This window comes from Coregonus lavaretus (assembly GCF_964263955.1).
Source record: "Coregonus lavaretus genome assembly, contig: HAP1_SCAFFOLD_2625, whole genome shotgun sequence".
NCBI classification, from domain to species: Eukaryota; Metazoa; Chordata; class Actinopteri; order Salmoniformes; family Salmonidae; genus Coregonus; species Coregonus lavaretus.
This window is the reverse complement of record NW_028158835.1, coordinates 15,001-39,094: the sequence shown is the minus strand read 5'-3', so window position 1 is coordinate 39,094 and position 24,094 is coordinate 15,001. Positions and strand designations below refer to the sequence as shown.

General features: G+C 44.1%; 1 protein-coding gene across 1 annotated transcript in view; it reads right to left on the bottom strand.

Annotated features, from left to right (window-relative positions):
* The window catches only part of LOC311123540 (stimulated by retinoic acid gene 8 protein homolog), a gene marked incomplete at both ends in the record, with an annotated part of 41,529 nt that extends 32,172 nt beyond the window's left edge, over positions 1-9,357 (bottom strand). The window contains 4 exons of the mRNA XM_084197787.1: positions 2,967-3,116; positions 3,586-3,667; positions 3,758-3,833; positions 9,193-9,357. Of these exons, the coding sequence (XP_084053913.1) occupies positions 2,967-3,116; positions 3,586-3,667; positions 3,758-3,833; positions 9,193-9,357 (473 nt within the window). The remainder of the gene's footprint in view (positions 1-2,966; positions 3,117-3,585; positions 3,668-3,757; positions 3,834-9,192) is intronic.
* Positions 9,358-24,094: the final 14,737 nt, after the last annotated feature.

Genomic DNA, 24,094 nt, shown 5'->3' with positions numbered 1-24,094 from the left:
GATAGCAACATTACTGTAGTCTACTATGGATAGCAACATTACTGTAGTCTACTATGGATAGCAACATTACTGTAGTCTACTATGGATAGCAACATTACTGTAGTCTACTATGGATAGCAACATTACTGTAGTCTACTATAGATAGCAACATTACTGTAGTCTACTATGGATAGCAACATTACTGTAGTCTACTATGGATAGCAACATTACTGTAGTCTACTATGGATAGCAACATTACTGTAGTCTACAATGGATAGCAACATTACTGTAGTCTACTATGGATAGCAACATTACTGTAGTCTACTATGGATAGCAACATTACTGTAGTCTACTATGGATAGCAACATTACTGTAGTCTACTATGGATAGCAACATTACTGTAGTCTACTATGGATAGCAACATTACTGTAGTCTACTATGGATAGCAACATTACTGTAGTCTACTATGGATAGCAACATTACTGTAGTCTACTATGGAGAGCAACATTACTGTAGTCTACCATGGATAGCAACATTACTGTAGTCTACTATAGATAGCAACATTACTGTAGTCTACTATGGATAGCAACATTACTGTAGTCTACTATGGATAGCAACATTACTGTAGTCTACTATGGATAGCAACATTACTGTAGTCTACTATGGATAGCAACATTACTGTAGTCTACTATGGATAGCCACATTGTGGAGTTTAAATTCTAATTTCAAGCTCAGGAGGGCAACTATCATTGCTGTTTTATGGAGGTTATAAATCAGTTTGCCATTGGTGAAATGAATAAGCCCTTTTTAAATCACTCTCCATGGTCAGAGGTGCCACCAGCTATAAGTCCCCCTCGTGCCAAGTCCTTGATCCCCAGTCACAGGCCAGGAGAGCACTAACTCACCGCACTACGGACAGTTTAAAACATCTCAACGGAGACAGGACATCCAACAGACGCGAATCAGCCGAGGGGTGAAACTCTGGCTGCGCAGATGGAAAAAATGCCTTCAGTTGAATTTGGTCTTTGTGGGGAGTAGCTTCAACAGAGACTAAAGATAAGAGAGAGTTGTACTTCGGGGGAAGTATATTCTGTTGTCACTCATTCTGTCAATAAGTCGGTCTTTCATCAGACCTGCTTTTCACTGAACGTTTAATAAAGTCACCGTGTCCCTTTAAAAGTAACAGAGAAGGCCAGTTTCCCCCAGATACAGATTAAGCCTAGTCCTAGACTACGTGCTTTTTTAGTGTTAGAAAATGGGTTCATCTGTATCCGGGGAAACCAGCCCAAAGAGTGTGTGAGTGGCCCATTGTCCGGGAGAAGAAGTCCCATTGTGAAACAATGCTTCATAGCCTCTCGACTGATGGAATACCAGTCCATGGAGATACGTTTGACTCGTCGTGGGGTAGCAGTCTATTGGTCCATTTGTATAATTTAGTGGAATTAAATTGGCGCGTGTGTTCAGCAGTGGTGGTCAGTGGCGTTTCAGATGAGGGGGGACCACATTTTGTTTTCATGAGCAGGGCCTTATTTCTATTACAGCATGTTGGATGACTCTCATTCATATTCCATTCACCCAGTTCAATGTAACATCGATAGGTTTAGGCTGCTACATGATACTCAAATTTTTCCCTATACCCATCATGAGGTTGCTACAACCTAGCCTATGAATGAAAGTTTACAACGTAGGTGGACACATGTCGAGAGACAAATTTGAGGTGCCAGACAGTGAAACATGGACAGACAGTGACATTCAACACCGCCGTGCACACGCTTGCCTGCATCTAGCTGATACAGGGTGTATTCATTAGTCCAACAGTTGCAAACGAGAGTTTCTATTGGACAAATTCAGGTATGTTTATCCCCGTTCTGTTCCGTTCGCTTCCGTTTTAAGAAACGTTTTTCCCCAACAGAATCGGCAGGAATGAATACACCCCGTGATCAGGCGTAAACACAGTTCACTCTCATAGCAGCCACGTTGTATTCCTGCTCTTCCCTTCGCTTGTGGACTTCAACGCACAACACATCAGCTGTACGTGACCAGGCGAAAAAAACACCTTTCTAAGCCAAACCTGTATAAACAGCCTACATCATTTTCACCATATCAGTGCTATATTGGTGCTACCCCTACAGAGGGCTGCAGAGGCTACTGTTGACCTTCTTTGAAGCTTTGGAGCTAGTTTGTTTCCCAGTTTCCCCGGTTGTCTTGAACGCACCAGAAGTCAAGAGATTTCCCCGAGTAGTTTTGAACGCGGCATCAAACTGTTGCAAGCGTTACGACACACCACTTTGCAATGAGCTGGAAGGCAGTAATGCATTTTGTAAACATATACTTAATTGTTTGAAACTTGAAACGTTTTAATCCACATTATGAGGCGTGTCTTAACCTTGCTCCAAAGTAGCCTATTAGATCTCCTCTCTTTTTTCTGCCCAATTGGTAGATACAGTCTTGTCCCATCGCTGCAACTCCCCTATTTCTTTCTCAACAAGCTGACCAATAGAATAGGTGGTCTAATCTTTTCTACTCTACTAGCTTGACATAGGCTGGTGATTTGTCTGTGGTCCTCTGTAGCTCAGCTGGTAGAGCACGGCGCTTGTAACGCCAAGGTAGTGGGTTCGATCCCCGGGACCACCCATACGCAAAAAAAAAATGTATGCACGCATGACTGTAAGTCGCTTTGGATAAAAGCGTCTGCTAAATGGCTTATTATATTATTATTATTTAGCTGTTCGTTACTCGTCTTGTTGGCTGAGGAAAAGTAAATGTGGACAGTTATTCTAACATGTTCAAAGTGCACATCAGAATTCGCTAAGAAGAAGCGCACGTCGTTGCATCCTCGACTTGCGTGTTCTGTTAATGTGAATTACCATAATCTAAATGTGATTTGTGTCATTCTGAGGGCCGTGGGTGGACGCCCTAAATCAGACCCAATGCATATGGGTCTGGTCAATTTCTCAAATGTCCGGTAAATTAAAAATATCCCCCACCCTTCAAACTCCAGGATGTTGGTTCGAGAGTTGACGGACGTCTGAGAGGGGGCGGAGTCATCCCGAGTCTCCTCCACAGAGTCTTCCTCGCTGGTCTCAATCAGGTCCTCTCCGTCAGCCCCACCATGACGTCTGTGACCACCAGGTCTTCTGGAGCGCAGGGAGCTGAATGGGGAGGGAGGGAACATGTTTTAATGTAAGACTGGAAAAAGAAGCCAATTGACATCTACAATAAATTGATTTGACATGTGTGTCGTGTGTAAATAACTGTAGTGGTTCACTAACATGGGTAGATGGCTCCTCCCAGTGGTCATCTATACTAACTGCAGGGGGCTGCATTCAACTAACTGCAGGGGGCTGCATTGAACGCATTCAACTGAAATGTGTCTTCAGGGGGCTGCCACGTCTTATAACGTCCATGTCATCGGCGCACAGGGAGCAGGTGTTGTTAACTGCCTTGCTCAAGGGCAGAACGGAATATTTTTTTCCCCCCCTACTTTGCCAGCTCGGGGATTCGAACCAGCAACCTTTCAGTTACTGGCACAACGCTCATAACCACTAGGCTACCTGCCGCCTACGCTTAGTACCAGTATCTAGTGTTTTGTCAATGGTCGTCTACCTGCTGTGTGACTGCAGCCTCCGGTACTCTGCCCTGACTTCATCCAAGCTGCACGGCCCATCTTCATTGCCGAGGAATATCCCTAAACACGTCGGGTGAATAGAAACGGACCACTTTATCACAGAACATGTTTTTTGCTGTACACGTCAAAATGGCAGAGGGCTCCTCTCACCTTTCAGTGACAGCAGTCTGCTCAGGTAGGCTTCCTGCTCTTTGAGAAATCCTTTGGCATGGTCCAAGATCTTCCACTGATCGATGAGACAACATTATAATGACTTTAAAATTCAAAGCATTCAACTGAAGTTTATTTTTTAAAATCCTAAATACCAATTTATCCCAGGTAGGTGAAGATCTACCTCCATCACCAGGTAGGTGAAGATCTACCTCCATCGCCAGGTAGGTGAAGATCTACCTCCATCACCAGGTAGGTGAAGATCTACCTCCATCACCAGGTAAGTGAAGATCTACCTCCATCACCAGGTAGGTGAAGATCTACCTCCATCACCAGGTAGGTGAAGATCTACCTCCATCACCAGGTAGGTGAAGATCTACCTCCATCGCCAGGTAGGTGAAGATCTACCTCCATCACCAGGTAGGTGAAGATCTACCTCCATCACCAGGTAGGTGAAGATCTACCTCCATCACCAGGTAGGTGAAGATCTACCTCCATCACCAGGTAGGTGAAGATCTACCTCCATCACCAGGTAGGTGAAGATCTACCTCCATCATCAGGTAGGTGAATATCTACCTCCATCACCAGGTAGGTGAAGATCTACCTCCGTCACCAGGTAGGTGAAGATCTACCTCCATCACCAGGTAGGTGAAGATCTACCAGGATTATCAAAGATGGCTGTTTTCACACGGCCGGAAATGTAACTTCCCAAATCCAAGGGCGGCGCATTTGCTTGTTCACGAGGTTACGACTTGCTAACGTTACTTCGGCTTTCACAGGTCGACCAAACCAATCTAGCTAATATCAAAGACAGTAGGCAGGTTTCCAACAAAATAGCGTGTAATGGAAAATTGCAGATATAGGAGACATTTTCTAATGATCGACAACATATTTTATCGAACTTTCTTTATTTGCGAAAACAAATTATGGAAACGGTGTTCTTCGAATAAACGATGATTGCCGAATCATTTTGAAGGTACAAGGGGAACGTGATGTCAACAGGTCGTAGCCTAACTATGAAGCTCCATTCCACATTTAATTCTAAATGCCTACTGCCTGCTAAATCTATTTTTCAACTATAAAAATGATGTTTCTTTGCAGGATCCTTTTCCTGACTTTTAAAGAATGCCTGAATTGCTTCGCCTTGGTTTTCTGGTTGGCTGGATGCAAATTTCACCATCATATTATTTCAGATCTACAGGAGTGCAAGTTTCACCAGGTCACGGACCGTGGCGGTACGTTGGCACATGAGGACTATTAGAACTTGCCAAATATTAGTAAATTATGACATATTCTATTAATGCTGGCTTTTGCGGGCTACAGACAGGGCTGTTATGGGTTAATGGAAACAGACAGGGCTCTAATGGGTTCATGGAAAAAGACAGGGCTCTAATGGGTTAATGGAAACAGACAGGGCTGTTATGGGTTAATGGAAACAGACAGGGCTCTAATGGGTTAATGGAAACAGACAGGGCTGTTATGGGTTCATGGAAACAGACAGGGCTGTTTTGGGTTAATGGAAACAGACAGGGCTCTAATGGGTTAATGGAAACAGACAGGGCTCTAATGGGTTAATGGAAACAGACAGGGCTCTAATGGGTTAATGGAAACAGACAGGGCTCTTATGGGTTAATGGAAACAGACAGGGCTCTAATGGGTTAATGGAAACAGACAGGGCTCTAATGGGTTAATGGAAACAGACAGGGCTCTAATGGGTTAATGGAAACAGACAGGGCTCTAATGGGTTAATGGAAACAGACAGGGCTCTAATGGGTTAATGGAAACAGACAGGGCTCTAATGGGTTCATGGAAACAGACAGGGCTGTTATGGGTTAATGGAAACAGACAGGGCTCTAATGGGTTAATGGAAACAGACAGGCTCTAATGGGTTAATGGAAACAGACAGGGCTCTTATGGGTTAATGGAAACAGACAGGGATCTAATGGGTTAATGGAAACAGACAGGGCTCTAATGGGTTAATGGAAACAGACAGGGCTCTAATGGGTTAATAGAAACAGACAGGGCTGTTATGGGTTAATGGAAACAGACAGGGCTGTTATGGGTTAATGGAAACAGACAGGGCTCTAATGGGTTAATGGAAACAGACAGGGCTCTAATGGGTTAATGGAAACAGACAGGGCTCTAATGGGTTAATGGAAACAGACAGGGCTCTAATGGGTTAATGGAAACAGACAGGGCTCTAATGGGTTAATGGAAACAGACAGGGCTCTAATGGGTTAATGGAAACAGACAGGGCTGTTATGGGTTAATGGAAACAGACAGGGCTCTAATGGGTTAATGGAAACAGACAGGGCTCTAATGGGTTAATGGAAACAGACAGGGCTCTAATGGGTTAATGGAAACAGACAGGGCTCTAATGGGTTAATAGAAACAGACAGGGCTGTTATGGGTTAATGGAAACAGACAGGGCTCTAATGGGTTAATGGAAACAGACAGGGCTCTAATGGGTTAATGGAAACAGACAGGGCTCTAATGGGTTAATGGAAACAGACAGGGCTCTAATGGGTTAATGGAAACAGACAGGGCTCTAATGGGTTAATGGAAACAGACAGGGCTGTAATGGGTTAATGGAAACAGACAGGGCTCTAATGGGTTAATGGAAACAGACAGGGCTCTAATGGGTAATGGAAACAGACAGGGCTCTAATGGGTAATGGAAACAGACAGGGCTCTTATGGGTTAATGGAAACAGACAGGGCTCTTATGGGTTAATGGAAACAGACAGGGCTATTATTGGTTAATGGAAACAGACAGGGCTCTAATGGGTTAATGGAAACAGAAAGGGCTCTAATGGGTTAATGGAAACAGACAGGGCTGTTATGGGTTAATGGAAACAGACAGGGCTCTAATGGGTTAATGGAAACAGACAGGGCTCTAATGGGTTAATGGAAACAGACGGGGCTCTAATGGGTTAATGGAAACAGACAGGGCTCTAATGGGTTAATGGAAACAGACAGGGCTCTAATGGGTTCATGGAAACAGACAGGGCTGTTATGGGTTAATGGAAACAGACAGGGCTCTAATGGGTTAATGGAAACAGACAGGCTCTAATGGGTTAATGGAAACAGACAGGGCTCTTATGGGTTAATGGAAACAGACAGGGATCTAATGGGTTAATGGAAACAGACAGGGCTCTAATGGGTTAATGGAAACAGACAGGGCTCTAATGGGTTAATGGAAACAGACAGGGCTGTTATGGGTTAATGGAAACAGACAGGGCTGTTATGGGTTAATGGAAACAGACAGGGCTCTAATGGGTTAATGGAAACAGACAGGGCTCTAATGGGTTAATGGAAACAGACAGGGCTCTAATGGGTTAATGGAAACAGACAGGGCTCTAATGGGTTAATGGAAACAGACAGGGCTCTAATGGGTTAATGGAAACAGACAGGGCTGTTATGGGTTAATGGAAACAGACAGGGCTCTAATGGGTTAATGGAAACAGACAGGGCTCTAATGGGTTAATGGAAACAGACAGGGCTCTAATGGGTTAATGGAAACAGACAGGGCTCTAATGGGTTAATGGAAACAGACAGGGCTGTTATGGGTTAATGGAAACAGACAGGGCTCTAATGGGTTAATGGAAACAGACAGGGCTCTAATGGGTTAATGGAAACAGACAGGGCTCTAATGGGTTAATGGAAACAGACAGGGCTCTAATGGGTTAATGGAAACAGACAGGGCTCTAATGGGTTAACGGAAACAGACAGGGCTGTTATGGGTTAATGGAAACAGACAGGGCTCTAATGGGTTAATGGAAACAGACAGGGCTCTAATGGGTTAATGGAAACAGACAGGGCTCTAATGGGTAATGGAAACAGACAGGGCTCTTATGGGTTAATGGAAACAGACAGGGCTCTTATGGGTTAATGGAAACAGACAGGGCTATTATTGGTTAATGGAAACAGACAGGGCTCTAATGGGTTAATGGAAACAGAAAGGGCTCTAATGGGTTAATGGAAACAGACAGGGCTGTTATGGGTTAATGGAAACAGACAGGGCTCTAATGGGTTAATGGAAACAGACAGGGCTCTAATGGGTTAATGGAAACAGAGATAGTGGCCATTGTGTGATATTATTTAAGGTTTTCTGATCAACTGACGAAAGTCCGATATTTCAGATTGAAGCACGCACATATTGCTAGCTTACAGGGGATCCATATCAGCGTTAGCCACGCTAGCCTCGCCCTCATCTGGGTGCTAGCAAATTAACAAGCATGCTAGGTACTGCTACTAGGTATCAACGGCCAATCCAGTAGGGGCTGGAACACTCATCAAGTTTGCCTGGCGACACGAAAGTGTTAGGCCTGATCACTGACGATGAATGAGACAGCCTATAGGGAGGAGGTCAGAGACCTGGCAGTGTGGTGCCAGAACAACAACCTCTTCCTCAACGTCAGCAAGACAAAGGAGCTGATGGTGGACTACAGGAAACGGAGGGTCAAGCACACACACGGGGCTGTATTGGAGCAGGTTGAGAGCTTCAAGTTCCTCTGTGTCCACATGAATCATCATGGTCCACACACACCAACACAGTCCTGAAGAGGACACGACACCTCAGGAGGCTGACAAGATTTGGCATGGGCCATCACATGGGCTCCCGAGTGGCGCAGCGGTCTAAGGCACTGCATCTCAGTGCTTGAGGCTGTCTCACAACTGGCCGTGATTGGGAGTCCCAAAGAGCGGTGCACAATTGGCCCAGAGTCGTCCGGGTTTGGCCGGTGTAGGCCGTCATTGTAAATAATAATTTGTTCTTAACTGACTTGCCTAGTTAAATAAAGGTTAAAAATAAAAAATAAACATCCTCAAAAAGTTATACAGCTGCACCATTGAGAGCATCTTGACTGGCTGCATCACTGCTTGGTATGGCAACTGCTTGGCATCTGACCACAAGGCGCTACAGAGGGTAGTGCGTACGGCCTAGTACATCACTGGGGCCAAGCTCCCTGGCTACCAGGCAGTGTCAGAGGAAGGCTCTAAAAATGGTCAAAGACTCCAGCCACCCAAGTCATAGACTGTTCTCTCTACCGCATTGCAAGCAGTACCAATACACCAAGTCTGGAACCAACATGACCCTGAACAGCTTCTAAATCTTACTAGCAACTGACCGAAATACAGACAAATCGACATTTTTTTTTCTAAATTAGTGCTGTTTGAATTTGATAAAATGCGGGACATAACTGCTTGGTTGTGGGACGCGTGAAAAAGTGCCAAAATACGGGACTTGTCTCGCAAAAGCAGGGAAATGGGGTCACCCTAAAACCCACTGTGAGTACATTAGCTAGCTAGCCCAAAATCACACCCTCTCTCTCTACCCAGCAACAGTTATCTAGCTAACTAGTTGCTCTATAGTAGCTGACCAAAAATGTTTTCGCAACAGCAGCTACACACAAAGGAGAGGCATCCATTTAGATACCTTAGCAGGCATCTTGTAGGATGTGGGACAGACGACGGTTTTCAGTGTCTCGAACAAGGTGGCTAGGTTGGCTCGGTGTCGGGCCTGCAGAGCCCGCCTTCTCTCCTTCTGATGCTCCTCGATGTCCCGCTTCCTCCGGGGACCCGCACAGCCTCGACTGGACATCCTCCTGATGGATGGTAAACGCGACACCACACTGGTTAACCGAGTTGTTCCTCTTCCCCATTGTTTGGGTTATAACGGGTTTCAAAAAGATGGCTACCTAGCAACCCGATGGCTGACGTTAACGTTAGGCGCTGATGATTAGCTAGCTAATGCCGCTAGCTAGCAAACGTTTTAGCTACTGTTAGCTACTTGTTATGTTGCTTTCTTACCTTTGAAATCCTTTAGAAATGTCTGTTAGCAAACTGGCAAACGTTTTCTGTTCATGTAATGGCAAATAATCTTGTGTAATGATTTTTCATGCAGGATGTAGCCAAAGTGATGAAGCTACATGAACCGTCCAAACACCAGGCCGTATTGAGATCCAGCAGGCGGCAGCGGTCGGTCTAGTCGTCGTCTTCAGGTGAAGGTTGGAAACGTCTTCATCAGGTGGATAACTTTGCCAGCTAGCGACGTTGTTCGTGATAGCGAAAGTCACACTTTTATTTAAAACGGTACAAAAGCGTGTTTGGTCATATACTTAGCTGATGCAACGTATTTACTTACCGGTATTTTAAAAGTGGTTGATATTTCACCTGAAAAGATATCCGGTCAGGAAGGAGAGAGTAACTTTATTCTGCCCAGCCTGAGCACTGCACAGGTATGTCTTTCACAATTATATCTAAATCAAATGCATTGACTAATTTTCAGAGTTAATATTATAGAGTCAGTCTACACTTTTTACCCTAAATAACCTATTGTTACTGTATTATCACCAAGGCCCTAGACCCTTTACTATAGGGCTTATAATAAAGACTGCTTTACCAAGGCCCTAGACCCTTTACTATAGGGCTTATAATAAAGACTGCTTTACCAAGGCCCTAGACCCTTTACTATAGGGCTTATAATAAAGACTGCTTTACCAAGGCCCTAGACCCTTTACTATAGGGCTTATAATAAAGACTGCTTTATCAAGGCCCTAGACCCTTTACTATAGGGCTTATAATAAAGACTGCTTTATCAAGGCCCTAGACCCTTTACTATATGGCTTATAATAAAGACTGCTTTATCAAGGCCCTAGACCCTTTACTATAGGGCTTATAATAAAGACTGCTTTACCAAGGCCCTAGACCCTTTACTATAGGGCTTATAATAAAGACTGCTTTATCAAGGCCCTAGACCCTTTACTATAGGGCTTATAATAAAGACTGCTTTACCAAGGCCCTAGACCCTTTACTATAGGGCTTATAATAAAGACTGCTTTACCAAGGCCCTAGACCCTTTACTATATGGCTTATAATAAAGACTGCTTTATCAAGGCCCTAGACCCTTTACTATAGGGCTTATAATAAAGACTGCTTTATCAAGGCCCTAGACCCTTTACTATAGGGCTTATAATAAAGACTGCTTCGAATGAGAAAAGCAGACAGTTTTGAATTCTCCATTGAGATTCCAATGATTTAGTATGACGGCTTATGCTTCAGAAACAAATATCCAAACATGATAGTGTTTGGTTGGTAGTGCCACAAAATCTCTAGTAGTCCTTCCTCTTTCCATGCCATCCATATGGAACGGTGGTAAATGTCGCCACCCAGAGGCAGCTGAGACACATGTATTTATAACGTCAATGGTCTTTTCTCAAATAGATTTGCTCAACTCCTGCGTCCTCTCTCGACCTCTCTTTTGAAAAAAAAAGGTCAAAGGTAATCGAGGAGAGGCGGCGAGGAGAGTGGACGTGGATGAAACTGTGCTTGTATGAAATGAGAAGCTCCTTCTTCACTCGCACGTCATCAGGCAAATGACGTTTACAGGGCTGGATCCCAAAATAAATGCATAAAGTGATCAAAACAAATGAAGTTAGTTGTGCAAGAAATTTTCTATGTTAAAGGATAAGTAGCATATGGTTTTTAAATGTGAGCACGCTTTTCTTCTCTGACAATACAACAGCTGAATGAAAAGGGGGTGTGGCAGATATCAAAACTCTTCCTGGTAGGATACACTCGTGCTTCCTTTGCCAAAAGGAGGCTATGGAGGAGGGGAGGGCCGTCTTCTGTTTACCTACTAATGAATGGACACACTGCTCGACCACTCCACCACTTATCGGTTTCCGGGTCACGGAGGAGAGAGAGGACGGAGGAGAGAGAGGACGGAGGAGAGAGGGGACGGAGGAGAGAGAGGACGGAGGAGAGAGGGGACGGAGGAGAGAGGGGACGGAGGAGAGAGGGGACGGAGGAGAGAGAGGACGGAGGAGAGAGGGGACGGAGGAGAGAGAGGACGGAGGAGAGAGGACGGGGGACTGACTTTTTCCCAAATGAGAAATGTCCATGTAGCAGCATTCAATCAACAACAAAACAACCACATCTTGATTTATTTCAGTTTATTCCACAACTCTTATGATCTTCTGAAGATATCAACAATTTAACAAATAGGATTTTCGAATAAAAACACAATGTAACATTTAAAGGGACGAGGTTTAAACTGAAACACTTAAACCAGTTAAACATACAGAGAAACATGACTTTTGGCTTCAAACCAGTTTGGCAGCTTTGTTTTAGGAGGAACATCTTAACAAAGGTACTGGATGGATGGAGATCAGGCTGTGTGCCAAATGGCACCCTATTCCCTATATAGTGCACTACTTTAGACCAGAGAATGGCACCCTATTCCCTATATAGTGCACTACTTTAGACCAGAGAATGACACCCTATTCCCTTTATAGTGCACTACTTTAGACCAGAGAATGGCACCCTATTCCCTATATAGTGCACTACTTTTGACCAGAGCCCTACTGGTCAAAGTAAATCCCAGTGTACACTACTTTTGGCACTATGGGCCCTGGTCAAAAGTAGTGCACTACATAGGAAATAGGGTGCCATTAGAGACGCATAGAGATGGAGGTTGCTCCACACACAGACATAAGGTTAATCCATTCTCACAGACAGACAGAGAGATAGAGACAGCGTTCTCTACTAGCGGATTGGGACAGGACGGCTGGCTGGCTCACAGGGAGAACACTACCCTACTAGCGGATTGGGACAGGACGGCTGGCTGGCTCACAGGGAGAACACTACCCTACTAGCGGATTGGGACAGGACGGCTGGCTGGCTCTCAGGGAGAACACTACCTCAGTGACAGTTGGTGTTACACTTGTGGAATTCAATTTGAATAGAGACAAGCAGATGTTAAGTCCGGTACTACGCAGCACCCTTAAATACAACGTGTACCTTCATTTGGAGGTGCTCAGCATCTCTTCTCCCCCTAACAATGGCATTATGGCTTACGGGATCATAGACGCTTAACACCTCTGGCCTGGGTGGAGATGGGGAAGGAAGGTTGTAGAGACAATGGCATTATGGCTTACGGGATCATAGACGCTTAACACCTCTGGCCTGGGTGGAGATGGGGAAGGAAGGTTGTAGAGCCATATTCAATCAACCCTTCCGCACAGGAATATTTACTCAGTTGCGATTCACTGTGTATTAGTACTTTGTTTGTACTATGTTATTACTATATGCTAGTACCAAGTACTGGACCGCAGAGAAGCCTGTTCCTCTGAAGATATGGTACTGAGTAAATACTGCAATGCGGGTTGATTTTTCAATTCAGCCAAAGTGTGCTTCTGAGACTCATTCATTGGACGATTGATGGATTTATCAATTGATTGATTTGAGTGTTGTGGTTTTTGAACGATCAAATGGACGGTGTCTGGCGAATGTATGAAAATGTATGCACTCACTTAACCGTAAATCGCTCTGGATAAGAGCGTCTGCTAAATGACTAAAATGCAAAGGTTCCTGTGGTTATTTATAGTATAGATTGATCTGACTGAGGTGCAGTATGGAGCGGGATGGACTATGGATATCTATGGGTATGGACTATGGATATCTATGGGTATGGACTATGGATATCTATGGGGATGGACTATGGATATCTATGGGGATGGACTATGGATATCTATGGGGATGGACTATGGATATCTATGGGGATGGACTATGGATATCTATGGGGATGGACTATGGATATCTATGGGGATGGACTATGGATATCTATGGGGATGGACTATGGATATCTATGGGGATGGACTATGGATATCTATGGGTATGGACTATGGATATCTATGGGTATGGACTATGGATATCTATGGGGATGGACTATGGATATCTATGGGGATGGACTATGGATATCTATGGGGATGGACTATGGATATCTATGGGGATGGACTATGGATATCTATGGGGATGGACTATGGATTGCTAATTTGATGGGCACCAGTGGGATTAAATCGCTAAGGAATAAGGCTGGTTAACATCAGGCCCCCAGTCTGCACTGTACAAGGATAGCAGCTTAAAGGGTATTACAGGTGTCACAACTCAACACTGCTGAAACAGTCTATCTGGAAACCTTCATTCAGATCAAACACGCACTCACACACACACACACACACACACACTCACACTCACACACACACACGCACGCACTCACACACACACACACACACACTCACACACTCACACACACACACACACCTCATAATGCCTTGATATGCAGGAATAAGTACAACATTACTTGATGCTCTGCAAGAAGAACAGGCCACAGGAAGGTAGAGAATGGCTAAGTTACTACTTCAGATTTAAATCCTCTGACGTAGAGAATGGCTAAATTACTACTTCAGATTTAAATCCCCTGACGTAGAGAATGGCTAAGTTACTACTTCAGATTTAAATCCCCTGACGTAGAGAATGGCTAAATTACTACTTCAGATTTAAATCCCCTGACGTAGAGAATGGCTAAGTTACTACTTCAGATTTAAATCCCCTGACGTAGAGAATGGCTAAGTTACTACTTCAGATTTAAATCCCCTGACGTAGAAACCAACGGATCGTCCATCGCCCTTTTTTTTAGGGAAATTACCAGAGGTGGTCAGACATCACAAAACAGTATTTTCTGTTGGGGACGTCGGTGTGTTCCTGACTCCCCTTGACTTGCACTATATCTGAGATAGACTATAGCTTTGGCCCTGATTTACACTAGTCATATTTTGTATTTTGTAGTGCAGTTACATTTTCTTTTGATATAAATGATATGTCCAGTGGAGCACATGATCATTTAAGAAAAATAGAAATCAGGAGAGAGAAAAAAGAAAAAAAACAGCATTACAAAAATAAACAAAATTAATCAAGTTCTACTTCAACGTGACAATTTCACACCAAATATATTCGTATGGATGGACTGACTGGTATTGAACATATAGGGATTCCTCCTTCCAATATGAAGCAAACCACTAACACAAGTTTTTTTTTTTTTTGAAATGTTTCAAAACACACGTTTAGGACTTCAGAATGATGATTAAAGGGTGGCATGCCCTGTTAAGAGTTTAGTTGAGTTGAGTGTTTCTCCCGAGACGGAACAGTCCGATCCCAAGCCACCAACAACAGCAGACGTCAGTACTGTAGGGTAGTAGGGTAGTAGTTAGTAGTCAGTTGGCTTTATCCTACATTTGGGACGCATCCAGTTGTCCATGGGGGCAGGACAGCACTGTAGATGGACACGGGGCTTTGAGCTGCATCTTGTAGCAGAGTTCCACAAAATAAACCATCAGAAAACAATATGTATGTGATGGAGTTGGTTGAAGGCACAGGTTTCCAGAAGGGCGTTGGTCGGGTCAGATGCTTGGGCGTCTGTCTGTCTGTCCTGATCAGAAGGGCGGTGGTTGGGTCAGATGCTTGGTCGTCTGTCTGTCTGTCCTGATCAGAAGGGCGGTGGTTGGGTCAGATGCTTGGGCGTCTGTCTGCCTGTCCTGATCCCATACTGCTGTAGCAGAATAAATGGTTGTCTGTCTGTCTGTCCAGGTCGAGAGGAGCCTTCTTGGCTGTCCTGATGTGGGGATCCTGGACTGCCTCTGTTAGGACGAGAGAGAGAGAGAGAGAGAGATTACTGATAGTTATCAGATAGATGGTCAGACACAGTATATTTCACATAGATATTGTTTGTGGTCGTCTGCTGCAATAGCCCATCCATGACAAGGACCGACGAGTTGTGTGTTCCGAGATTGTATTGTGCCGTCATTTTCCTGTTTGTGGCCCGCCTGTTAGCTTGCACCATTCTTGCCATTCTCCTTGGACATCTCATCCCCAGCGCTATATCATCCCCAGCCCTATATCATCCCCTATATCATCCCCAGCCCTATATCATCCCCAGCCCTATATCATCCCCTATATCATCCCCAGCCCTATATCATCCCAGCCCTATATCATCCCCAGCCCTATATCATCCCCTATATCATCCCCAGCCCTATATCATCCCAGCCCTATATCATCCCAGCCCTATATCATCCCCAGCCCTATATCATCCCCAGCCCTATATCATCCCCAGCCCTATATCATCCCCAGCCCTATATCATCCCCAGTCCTATATCATCCCAGCCCTATATCATCCCCAGCCCTATATCATCCCCAGCCCTATATCATCCCCAGCCCCAGCCCTATATCATCCCAGCCCTATATCATCCCAGCCCTATATCATCCCCAGCCCTATATCATCCCCAGTCCTATATCATCCCAGTCCTATATCATCCCCAGCCCTATATCATCCCAGCCCTATATCATCCCAGCCCTATATCATCCCAGTCCTGTATCATCCCCAGCCCTATATCATCCCCAGCCCTATATCATCCCCAGCCCTATATCATCCCCAGCCCTATATCATCCCAGCCCTATATCATCCCCAGTCCTATATCATCCCAGTCCTATATCATCCCAGCCCTATATCATCCCAGTCCTATATCATCCCAGTCCTATATCATCCCAGCCCTATATCATCCCCAGTCCTATATCATCCCAGCCCTATATCATCCCAGCCCTATATCATCCCAGCCCTATTTACATTTACATTTTACATTTAAGTCATTTAGCAGACGCTCTTATCCAGAGCGACTTACAGTTTTTTAGTGAATACATATATATATATTTTTTTATTTTTTTTATACTGCCCCCCCCGTGGGAATCAAACCCACAACCCTGGCGTTGCAAACGCCATGCTCTGTCAACTGAGCTACATCCCTGCCGGCCATTCCCTCCCCTACCCTGGACGACGCTGGGCCAATTGTGCGCCGCCCATGAGTCTCCCGGTCGCGGCCGGCTGCGACAGAGCCTGGATTCGAACCAGGATCTCTAGTGGCACAGTTAGCACTGCGATGCAGTGCCTTAGACCACTGTGCCACTCAGGAGTATATCATCCCCAGCCCTATATCATCCCAGCCCTATATCATCCCAGCCCTATATCATCCCCAGCCCTATATCATCCCAGTCCTATATCATCCCCAGCCCTATATCATCCCCAGCCCTATATCATCCCAGCCCCAGCCCTATATCATCCCAGCCCTACATCATCCCAGCCCTATATCATCCCCAGCCCTATATCATCCCCAGCCCTATATCATCCCATCCCTATATGATCCCAGCCCTATATCATCCCCAGCCCTATATCATCCCCAGCCCTATATCATCCCAGCCCTATATCATCCCAGCCTATATCACCCCAGCCCTATATCATCCCCAGCCCTATATCATCCCCATCCCTAGATCATCCCCAGCCCTAGATCATCCCCAGCCCTATATCATCCCCAGCCCTATATCATCCCCAGCCCTATATCATCCCAGCCCTATATCATCCCCAGCCCTATATCATCCCCAGCCCTATATCATCCCAGCCCTATATCATCCCCAGCCCTATATCATCCCCATCCCTATATCATCCCCAGCCCTATATCATCCCCAGTCCTATTTCATCCCAGCCCTATCATCCCAGCCCTATATCATCCCAGCCCTATATCATCCCCAGCCCTATATCATCCCCAGTCCTATATCATCCCCAGCTCTATATCATCCCCAGCCCTATATCATCCCAGCCCTATATCATCCCCAGCCCTATATCATCCCCAGCCCTATATCATCCCAGCCCTATATCATCCCAGCCTATATCACCCCCAGCCCTATATCATCCCTGCCCCAGCCCTATATCATCCCCAGCCCTATATCATCCCCAGCCCTATATCATCCCAGTCCTATATCATCCCCAGCCCTATATCATCCCCAGCACTATATCATCCCCAGCCCTATATCATCCCCAGCCCTATATCATCCCCAGCCCTATATCATCCCAGCCTATATCATCCCCAGCCCTATATCATCCCAGCCTATATCATCCCCAGCCCTATATCATCCCCAGCCCTATATCATCCCTGCCCCAGCCCTATATCATCCCCAGCCCTATATCATCCCCAGCCCTATATCATCCCTGCCCCAGCCCTATATCATCCCCAGCCCTATATCATCCCCAGCACTATATCATCCCCAGTCCTATATCATCCCAGCCTATATTATCCCCAGCCCTATATCATCCCTGCCCCAGCCCTATATCATCCCCAGCCCTATATCATCCCCAGCACTATATCATCCCAGCCCTATATCATCCCAGCCCTATATCATCCCAGCCCTATATCAGGCCCAGCCCTATATCAGGCCCAGCTCTATATCATCCCCAGCCCTATATCATCCCAGCCCTATATCATCCCAGCCCTATATCATCCCCAGCCCTATATCATCCCCAGTCCTATATCATCCCAGCCCTATATCATCCCAGCCCTATCATCCCAGCCCTATATCATCCCCAGCCCTATATCATCCCAGCCCTATATCATCCCAGCCCTATATCATCCCCAGCCCTATATCATCCCCAGCCCTATATCATCCCAGCCCTATATCATCCCAGCCCTATATCATCCCCAGCCCTATATCATCCCAGCCCTATATCATCCCCAGCCCTATATCATCCCAGCCCTATATCATCCCAGCCCTATATCATCCCCAGCCCTATATCATCCCAGCCCTATATCATCCCCAGCCCTATATCATCCCAGCCCTATATCATCCCCAGCCCTATATCATCCCCAGCCCTATATCATCCCTGCCCCAGCCCTATATCATCCCCAGCCCTATATCATCCCCAGCCCTATATCATCCCTGCCCCAGCCCTATATCATCCCCAGCCCTATATCATCCCCAGCACTATATCATCCCCAGTCCTATATCATCCCAGCCTATATCATCCCCAGCCCTATATCATCCCTGCCCCAGCCCTATATCATCCCCAGCCCTATATCATCCCCAGCCCTATATCATCCCCAGCACTATATCATCCCAGCCCTATATCATCCCAGCCCTATATCATCCCAGCCCTATATCAGGCCCAGCCCTATATCAGGCCCAGCTCTATATCATCCCCAGCCCTATATCATCCCAGCCCTATATCATCCCAGCCCTATATCATCCCCAGCCCTATATCATCCCCAGTCCTATATCATCCCAGCCCTATATCATCCCAGCCCTATATCATCCCCAGCCCTATATCATCCCAGCCCTATATCATCCCAGCCCTATATCATCCCCAGCCCTATATCATCCCCAGCCCTATATCATCCCAGCCCTATATCATCCCAGCCCTATATCATCCCCAGCCCTATATCATCCCAGCCCTATATCATCCCCAGCCCTATATCATCCCAGCCCTATATCATCCCAGTCCTATATCAGGCCCAGCCATAGGCTAGCCCCAGCCTGATGCCCCAGCCCCACACAGCCCAGACTAGCCCCAGCCCTATACCCCAGCCCCACACAGCCCAGACTAGCCCCAGCCCTATACCCCAGCCCCACACAGCCCAGGCTAGCCCCAGCCCTATACCCCAGCCCCACACAGCCCAGGCTAGCCCCAGCCCTATAACCCAGCCCCACACAGCCCTAGACTAGTCCCACCCCTATAACCCAGCCCCACACAGCCCTAGACTAGCCCCAGCCCTATACCCCAGCCCCACACAGCCCAAGGCTATCCCCAGTCCTATACCCCAGCCCCAGCTCCTGTAGTTATTAATCATTTCATGGTCTTAGGCATTAAGTTGGATCAGTGTAATCCACTCCAAAGCAGCATATGCAGCGGAGCCCGGATCAAATCCCTCCACCATGCAGGACACCGTTCTACTGTCCTCTCTCCCCTAAAAGCACTTGCCAATAAATCCCCTCCTCACACAGCAGAACAAAGCTACCACTCTCCACATGTCATCTCCTTTATGTCCTGTATATATGTGCTGCTGCTGCACTCCTCCCTCCTTTTACAGCTACAAGTCCCAGGCAGCACAACACCAGAGTATCTGTGTCCCAAATGGTACCTTATAGGCCCTGGTCTAAAGTAGTGCACTACATAGGGAATAGGGTGCCATTTGGGAGTAAACCCAGGGCCTTTAGAGCCCCATCTGGTCTGGGATGATCAGAATGGCTACCCCTTGAGAGAGAGAGAGAGACAGAGACAGAGACAGAGAAAGAGAGAGAGAGAGAGAGAGAGTGAGAGAGAGAGAGAGAGAGAGACAGAGAGAGATAGGGAGAGAGAGAGAGAGAGAGGAAGAGAGAGAGAGAGAGACAGAGAGAGAGAGAGAGAGAGAGAGAGAGGGAGAGAGAGAGACAGAGAGGGGAGAGAGAGAGAGGGGGAGAGAGAGAGAGAGGGAGAGAGAGAGACAGAGAGGGGAGAGAGAGAGAGGGGGAGAGAGAGAGAGAGGGAGAGAGAGAGACAGAGAGGGGAGAGAGAGAGAGGGGGAGAGAGAGAGTGAGAGGAGCTGTGTGATGCTTCTCATCTCTATCTCTACCTTCTGTTCTCTCTCTCCTCTTCTCCTCTCTTCTCTCAGGTCAGTGAGCCAGGAGAAAGCAGGCCTCACTCTGTCACATCTCTTTAGAATGATGAATGATGCCCTTAGCCTGCCATTAGCTTTATTATTATCTCCTGTATTTAGCCTGCCATTAGCTTTATTATTAGTTCCTGTATTTAGCCTGCCATTAGCTTTATTATTATCTCCTGTATTTAGCCTGCCATTAGCTTTATTATTAGTTCCTGTATTTAGCCTGCCATTAGCTTTATTATTATCTCCTGTATTTAGCCTGCCATTAGCTTTATTATTATCTCCTGTATTTAGCCTGCCATTAGCTTTATTATTAGTTCCTGTATTTAGCCTGCCATTAGCTTTATTATTATCTCCTGTATTTAGCCTGCCATTAGCTTTATTATTAGTTCCTGTATTTAGCCTGCCATTAGCTTTATTATTATCTCCTGTATTTAGCCTGCCATTAGCTTTATTATTATCTCCTGTATTTAGCCTGCCATTAGCTTTATTATTATATCCTGTATTTAGCCTGCCGTTAGCTTTATTATTATCTCCTGTATTTAGCCTGCCGTTAGCTTTATTATTATCTCCTGTATTTAGCCTGCCATTAGCTTTATTATTATCTCCTGTATTTAGCCTGCCATTAGCTTTATTATTATCTCCTGTATTTAGCCTGCCATTAGCTTTATTATTATCTCCTGTATTTAGCCTGCCATTAGCTTTATTATTATCTCCTGTATTTAGCCTGCCATTAGCTTTATTATTATCTCCTGTATTTAGCCTGCCATTAGCTTTATTATTATCTCCTGTATTTAGCCTGCCGTTAGCTTTATTATTATCTCCTGTATTTAGCCTGCCATTAGCTTTATTATTAGTTCCTGTATTTAGCCTGCCATTAGCTTTATTATTATATCCTGTATTTAGCCTGCCGTTAGCTTTATTATTATCTCCTGTATTTAGCCTGCCATTAGCTTTATTATTATCTCCTGTATTTAGCCTGCCATTAGCTTTATTATTATCTCCTGTATTTAGCCTGCCATTAGCTTTATTATTATCTCCTGTATTTAGCCTGACATTAGCTTTATTATTATCTCCTGTATTTAGCCTGCCATTAGCTTTATTATTAGTTCCTGTATTTAGCCTGCCATTAGCTTTATTATTATCTCCTGTATTTAGCCTGCCATTAGCTTTATTATTAGTTCCTGTATTTAGCCTGCCATTAGCTTTATTATTATCTCCTGTATTTAGCCTGCCATTAGCTTTATTATTATCTCCTGTATTTAGCCTGCCATTAGCTTTATTATTATATCCTGTATTTAGCCTGCCGTTAGCTTTATTATTATCTCCTGTATTTAGCCTGCCGTTAGCTTTATTATTATCTCCTGTATTTAGCCTGCCATTAGCTTTATTATTATCTCCTGTATTTAGCCTGCCATTAGCTTTATTATTATCTCCTGTATTTAGCCTGCCATTAGCTTTATTATTATCTCCTGTATTTAGCCTGGCATTAGCTTTATTATTATCTCCTGTATTTAGCCTGCCATTAGCTTTATTATTATCTCCTGTATTTAGCCTGCCATTAGCTTTATTATTATCTCCTGTATTTAGCCTGCCGTTAGCTTTATTATTATCTCCTGTATTTAGCCTGCCATTAGCTTTATTATTAGTTCCTGTATTTAGCCTGCCATTAGCTTTATTATTATATCCTGTATTTAGCCTGCCGTTAGCTTTATTATTATCTCCTGTATTTAGCCTGCCATTAGCTTTATTATTATCTCCTGTATTTAGCCTGCCATTAGCTTTATTATTATCTCCTGTATTTAGCCTGCCATTAGCTTTATTATTATCTCCTGTATTTAGCCTGCCATTAGCTTTATTATTATCTCCTGTATTTAGCCTGCCGTTAGCTTTATTATCATATCCTGTATTTAGCCTGCCATTAGCTTTATTATTATCTCCTGTATTTAGCCTGCCATTAGCTTTATTATTATCTCCTGTATTTAGCCTGCCATTAGCTTTATTATTAGTTCCTGTATTTAGCCTGCCATTAGCTTTATTATTATCTCCTGTATTTAGCCTGCCATTAGCTTTATTATTATCTCCTGTATTTAGCCTGCCATTAGCATTATTATTATCTCCTGTATTTAGCCTGCCATTAGCTTTATTATTAGTTCCTGTATTTAGCCTGCCATTAGCTTTATTATTATCTCCTGTATTTAGCCTGCCATTAGCTTTATTATTATCTCCTGTATTTAGCCTGCCATTAGCTTTATTATTAGTTCCTGTATTTAGCCTGCCATTAGCTTTATTATTATCTCCTGTATTTAGCCTGCCATTAGCTTTATTATTATCTCCTGTATTTAGCCTGCCATTAGCTTTATTATTATCTCCTGTATTTAGCCTGCCATTAGCTTTATTATTATCTCCTGTATTTAGCCTGCCATTAGCTTTATTATTAGTTCCTGTATTTAGCCTGCCATTAGCTTTATTATTATCTCCTGTATTTAGCCTGCCATTAGCTTTATTATTATCTCCTGTATTTAGCCTGCCATTAGCTTTATTATTATATCCTGTATTTAGCCTGCCGTTAGCTTTATTATTATCTCCTGTATTTAGCCTGCCGTTAGCTTTATTATTATCTCCTGTATTTAGCCTGCCATTAGCTTTATTATTATCTCCTGTATTTAGCCTGCCATTAGCTTTATTATTATCTCCTGTATTTAGCCTGCCATTAGCTTTATTATTATCTCCTGTATTTAGCCTGCCATTAGCTTTATTATTAGTTCCTGTATTTAGCCTGCCATTAGCTTTATTATTATCTCCTGTATTTAGCCTGCCATTAGCTTTATTATTAGTTGCTGTATTTAGCCTGCCATTAGCTTTATTATTATCTCCTGTATTTAGCCTGTCATTAGCTTTATTATTATCTCCTGTATTTAGCCTGCCATTAGCTTTATTATTATATCCTGTATTTAGCCTGCCGTTAGCTTTATTATTATCTCCTGTATTTAGCCTGCCGTTAGCTTTATTATTATCTCCTGTATTTAGCCTGCCGTTAGCTTTATTATTATCTCCTGTATTTAGCCTGCCATTAGCTTTATTATTATCTCCTGTATTTAGCCTGCCATTAGCTTTATTATTATCTCCTGTATTTAGCCTGCCATTAGCTTTATTATTATCTCCTGTATTTAGCCTGCCATTAGCTTTATTATTATCTCCTGTATTTAGCCTGCCATTAGCTTTATTATTATCTCCTGTATTTAGCCTGCCATTAGCTTTATTATTATCTCCTGTATTTAGCCTGCCGTTAGCTTTATTATTATCTCCTGTATTTAGCCTGCCGTTAGCTTTATTATTAGTTCCTGTATTTAGCCTGCCATTAGCTTTATTATTATATCCTGTATTTAGCCTGCCGTTAGCTTTATTATTATCTCCTGTATTTAGCCTGCCATTAGCTTTATTATTATCTCCTGTATTTAGCCTGCCATTAGCTTTATTATTATATCCTGTATTTAGCCTGCCGTTAGCTTTATTATTATCTCCTGTATTTAGCCTGCCATTAGCTTTATTATTATCTCCTGTATTTAGCCTGCCATTAGCTTTATTATTATCTCCTGTATTTAGCCTGCCATTAGCTTTATTATTATCTCCTGTATTTAGCCTGACATTAGCTTTATTATTATCTCCTGTATTTAGCCTGCCATTAGCTTTATTATTATCTCCTGTATTTAGCCTGCCGTTAGCTTTATTATTATATCCTGTATTTAGCCTGCCGTTAGCTTTATTATTATCTCCTGTATTTAGCCTGCCGTTAGCTTTATTATTAGTTCCTGTATTTAGCCTTTCATTAGCTTTATTATTATCTCCTGTATTTAGCCTGCCATTAGCTTTATTATTATCTCCTGTATTTAGCCTGCCATTAGCTTTATTATTATCTCCTGTATTTAGCATGCCATTAGCTTTATTATTATCTCCTGTATTTAGCCTGCCATTAGCTTTATTATTATCTCCTGTATTTAGCCTGCCATTAGCTTTATTATTATCTCCTGTATTTAGCCT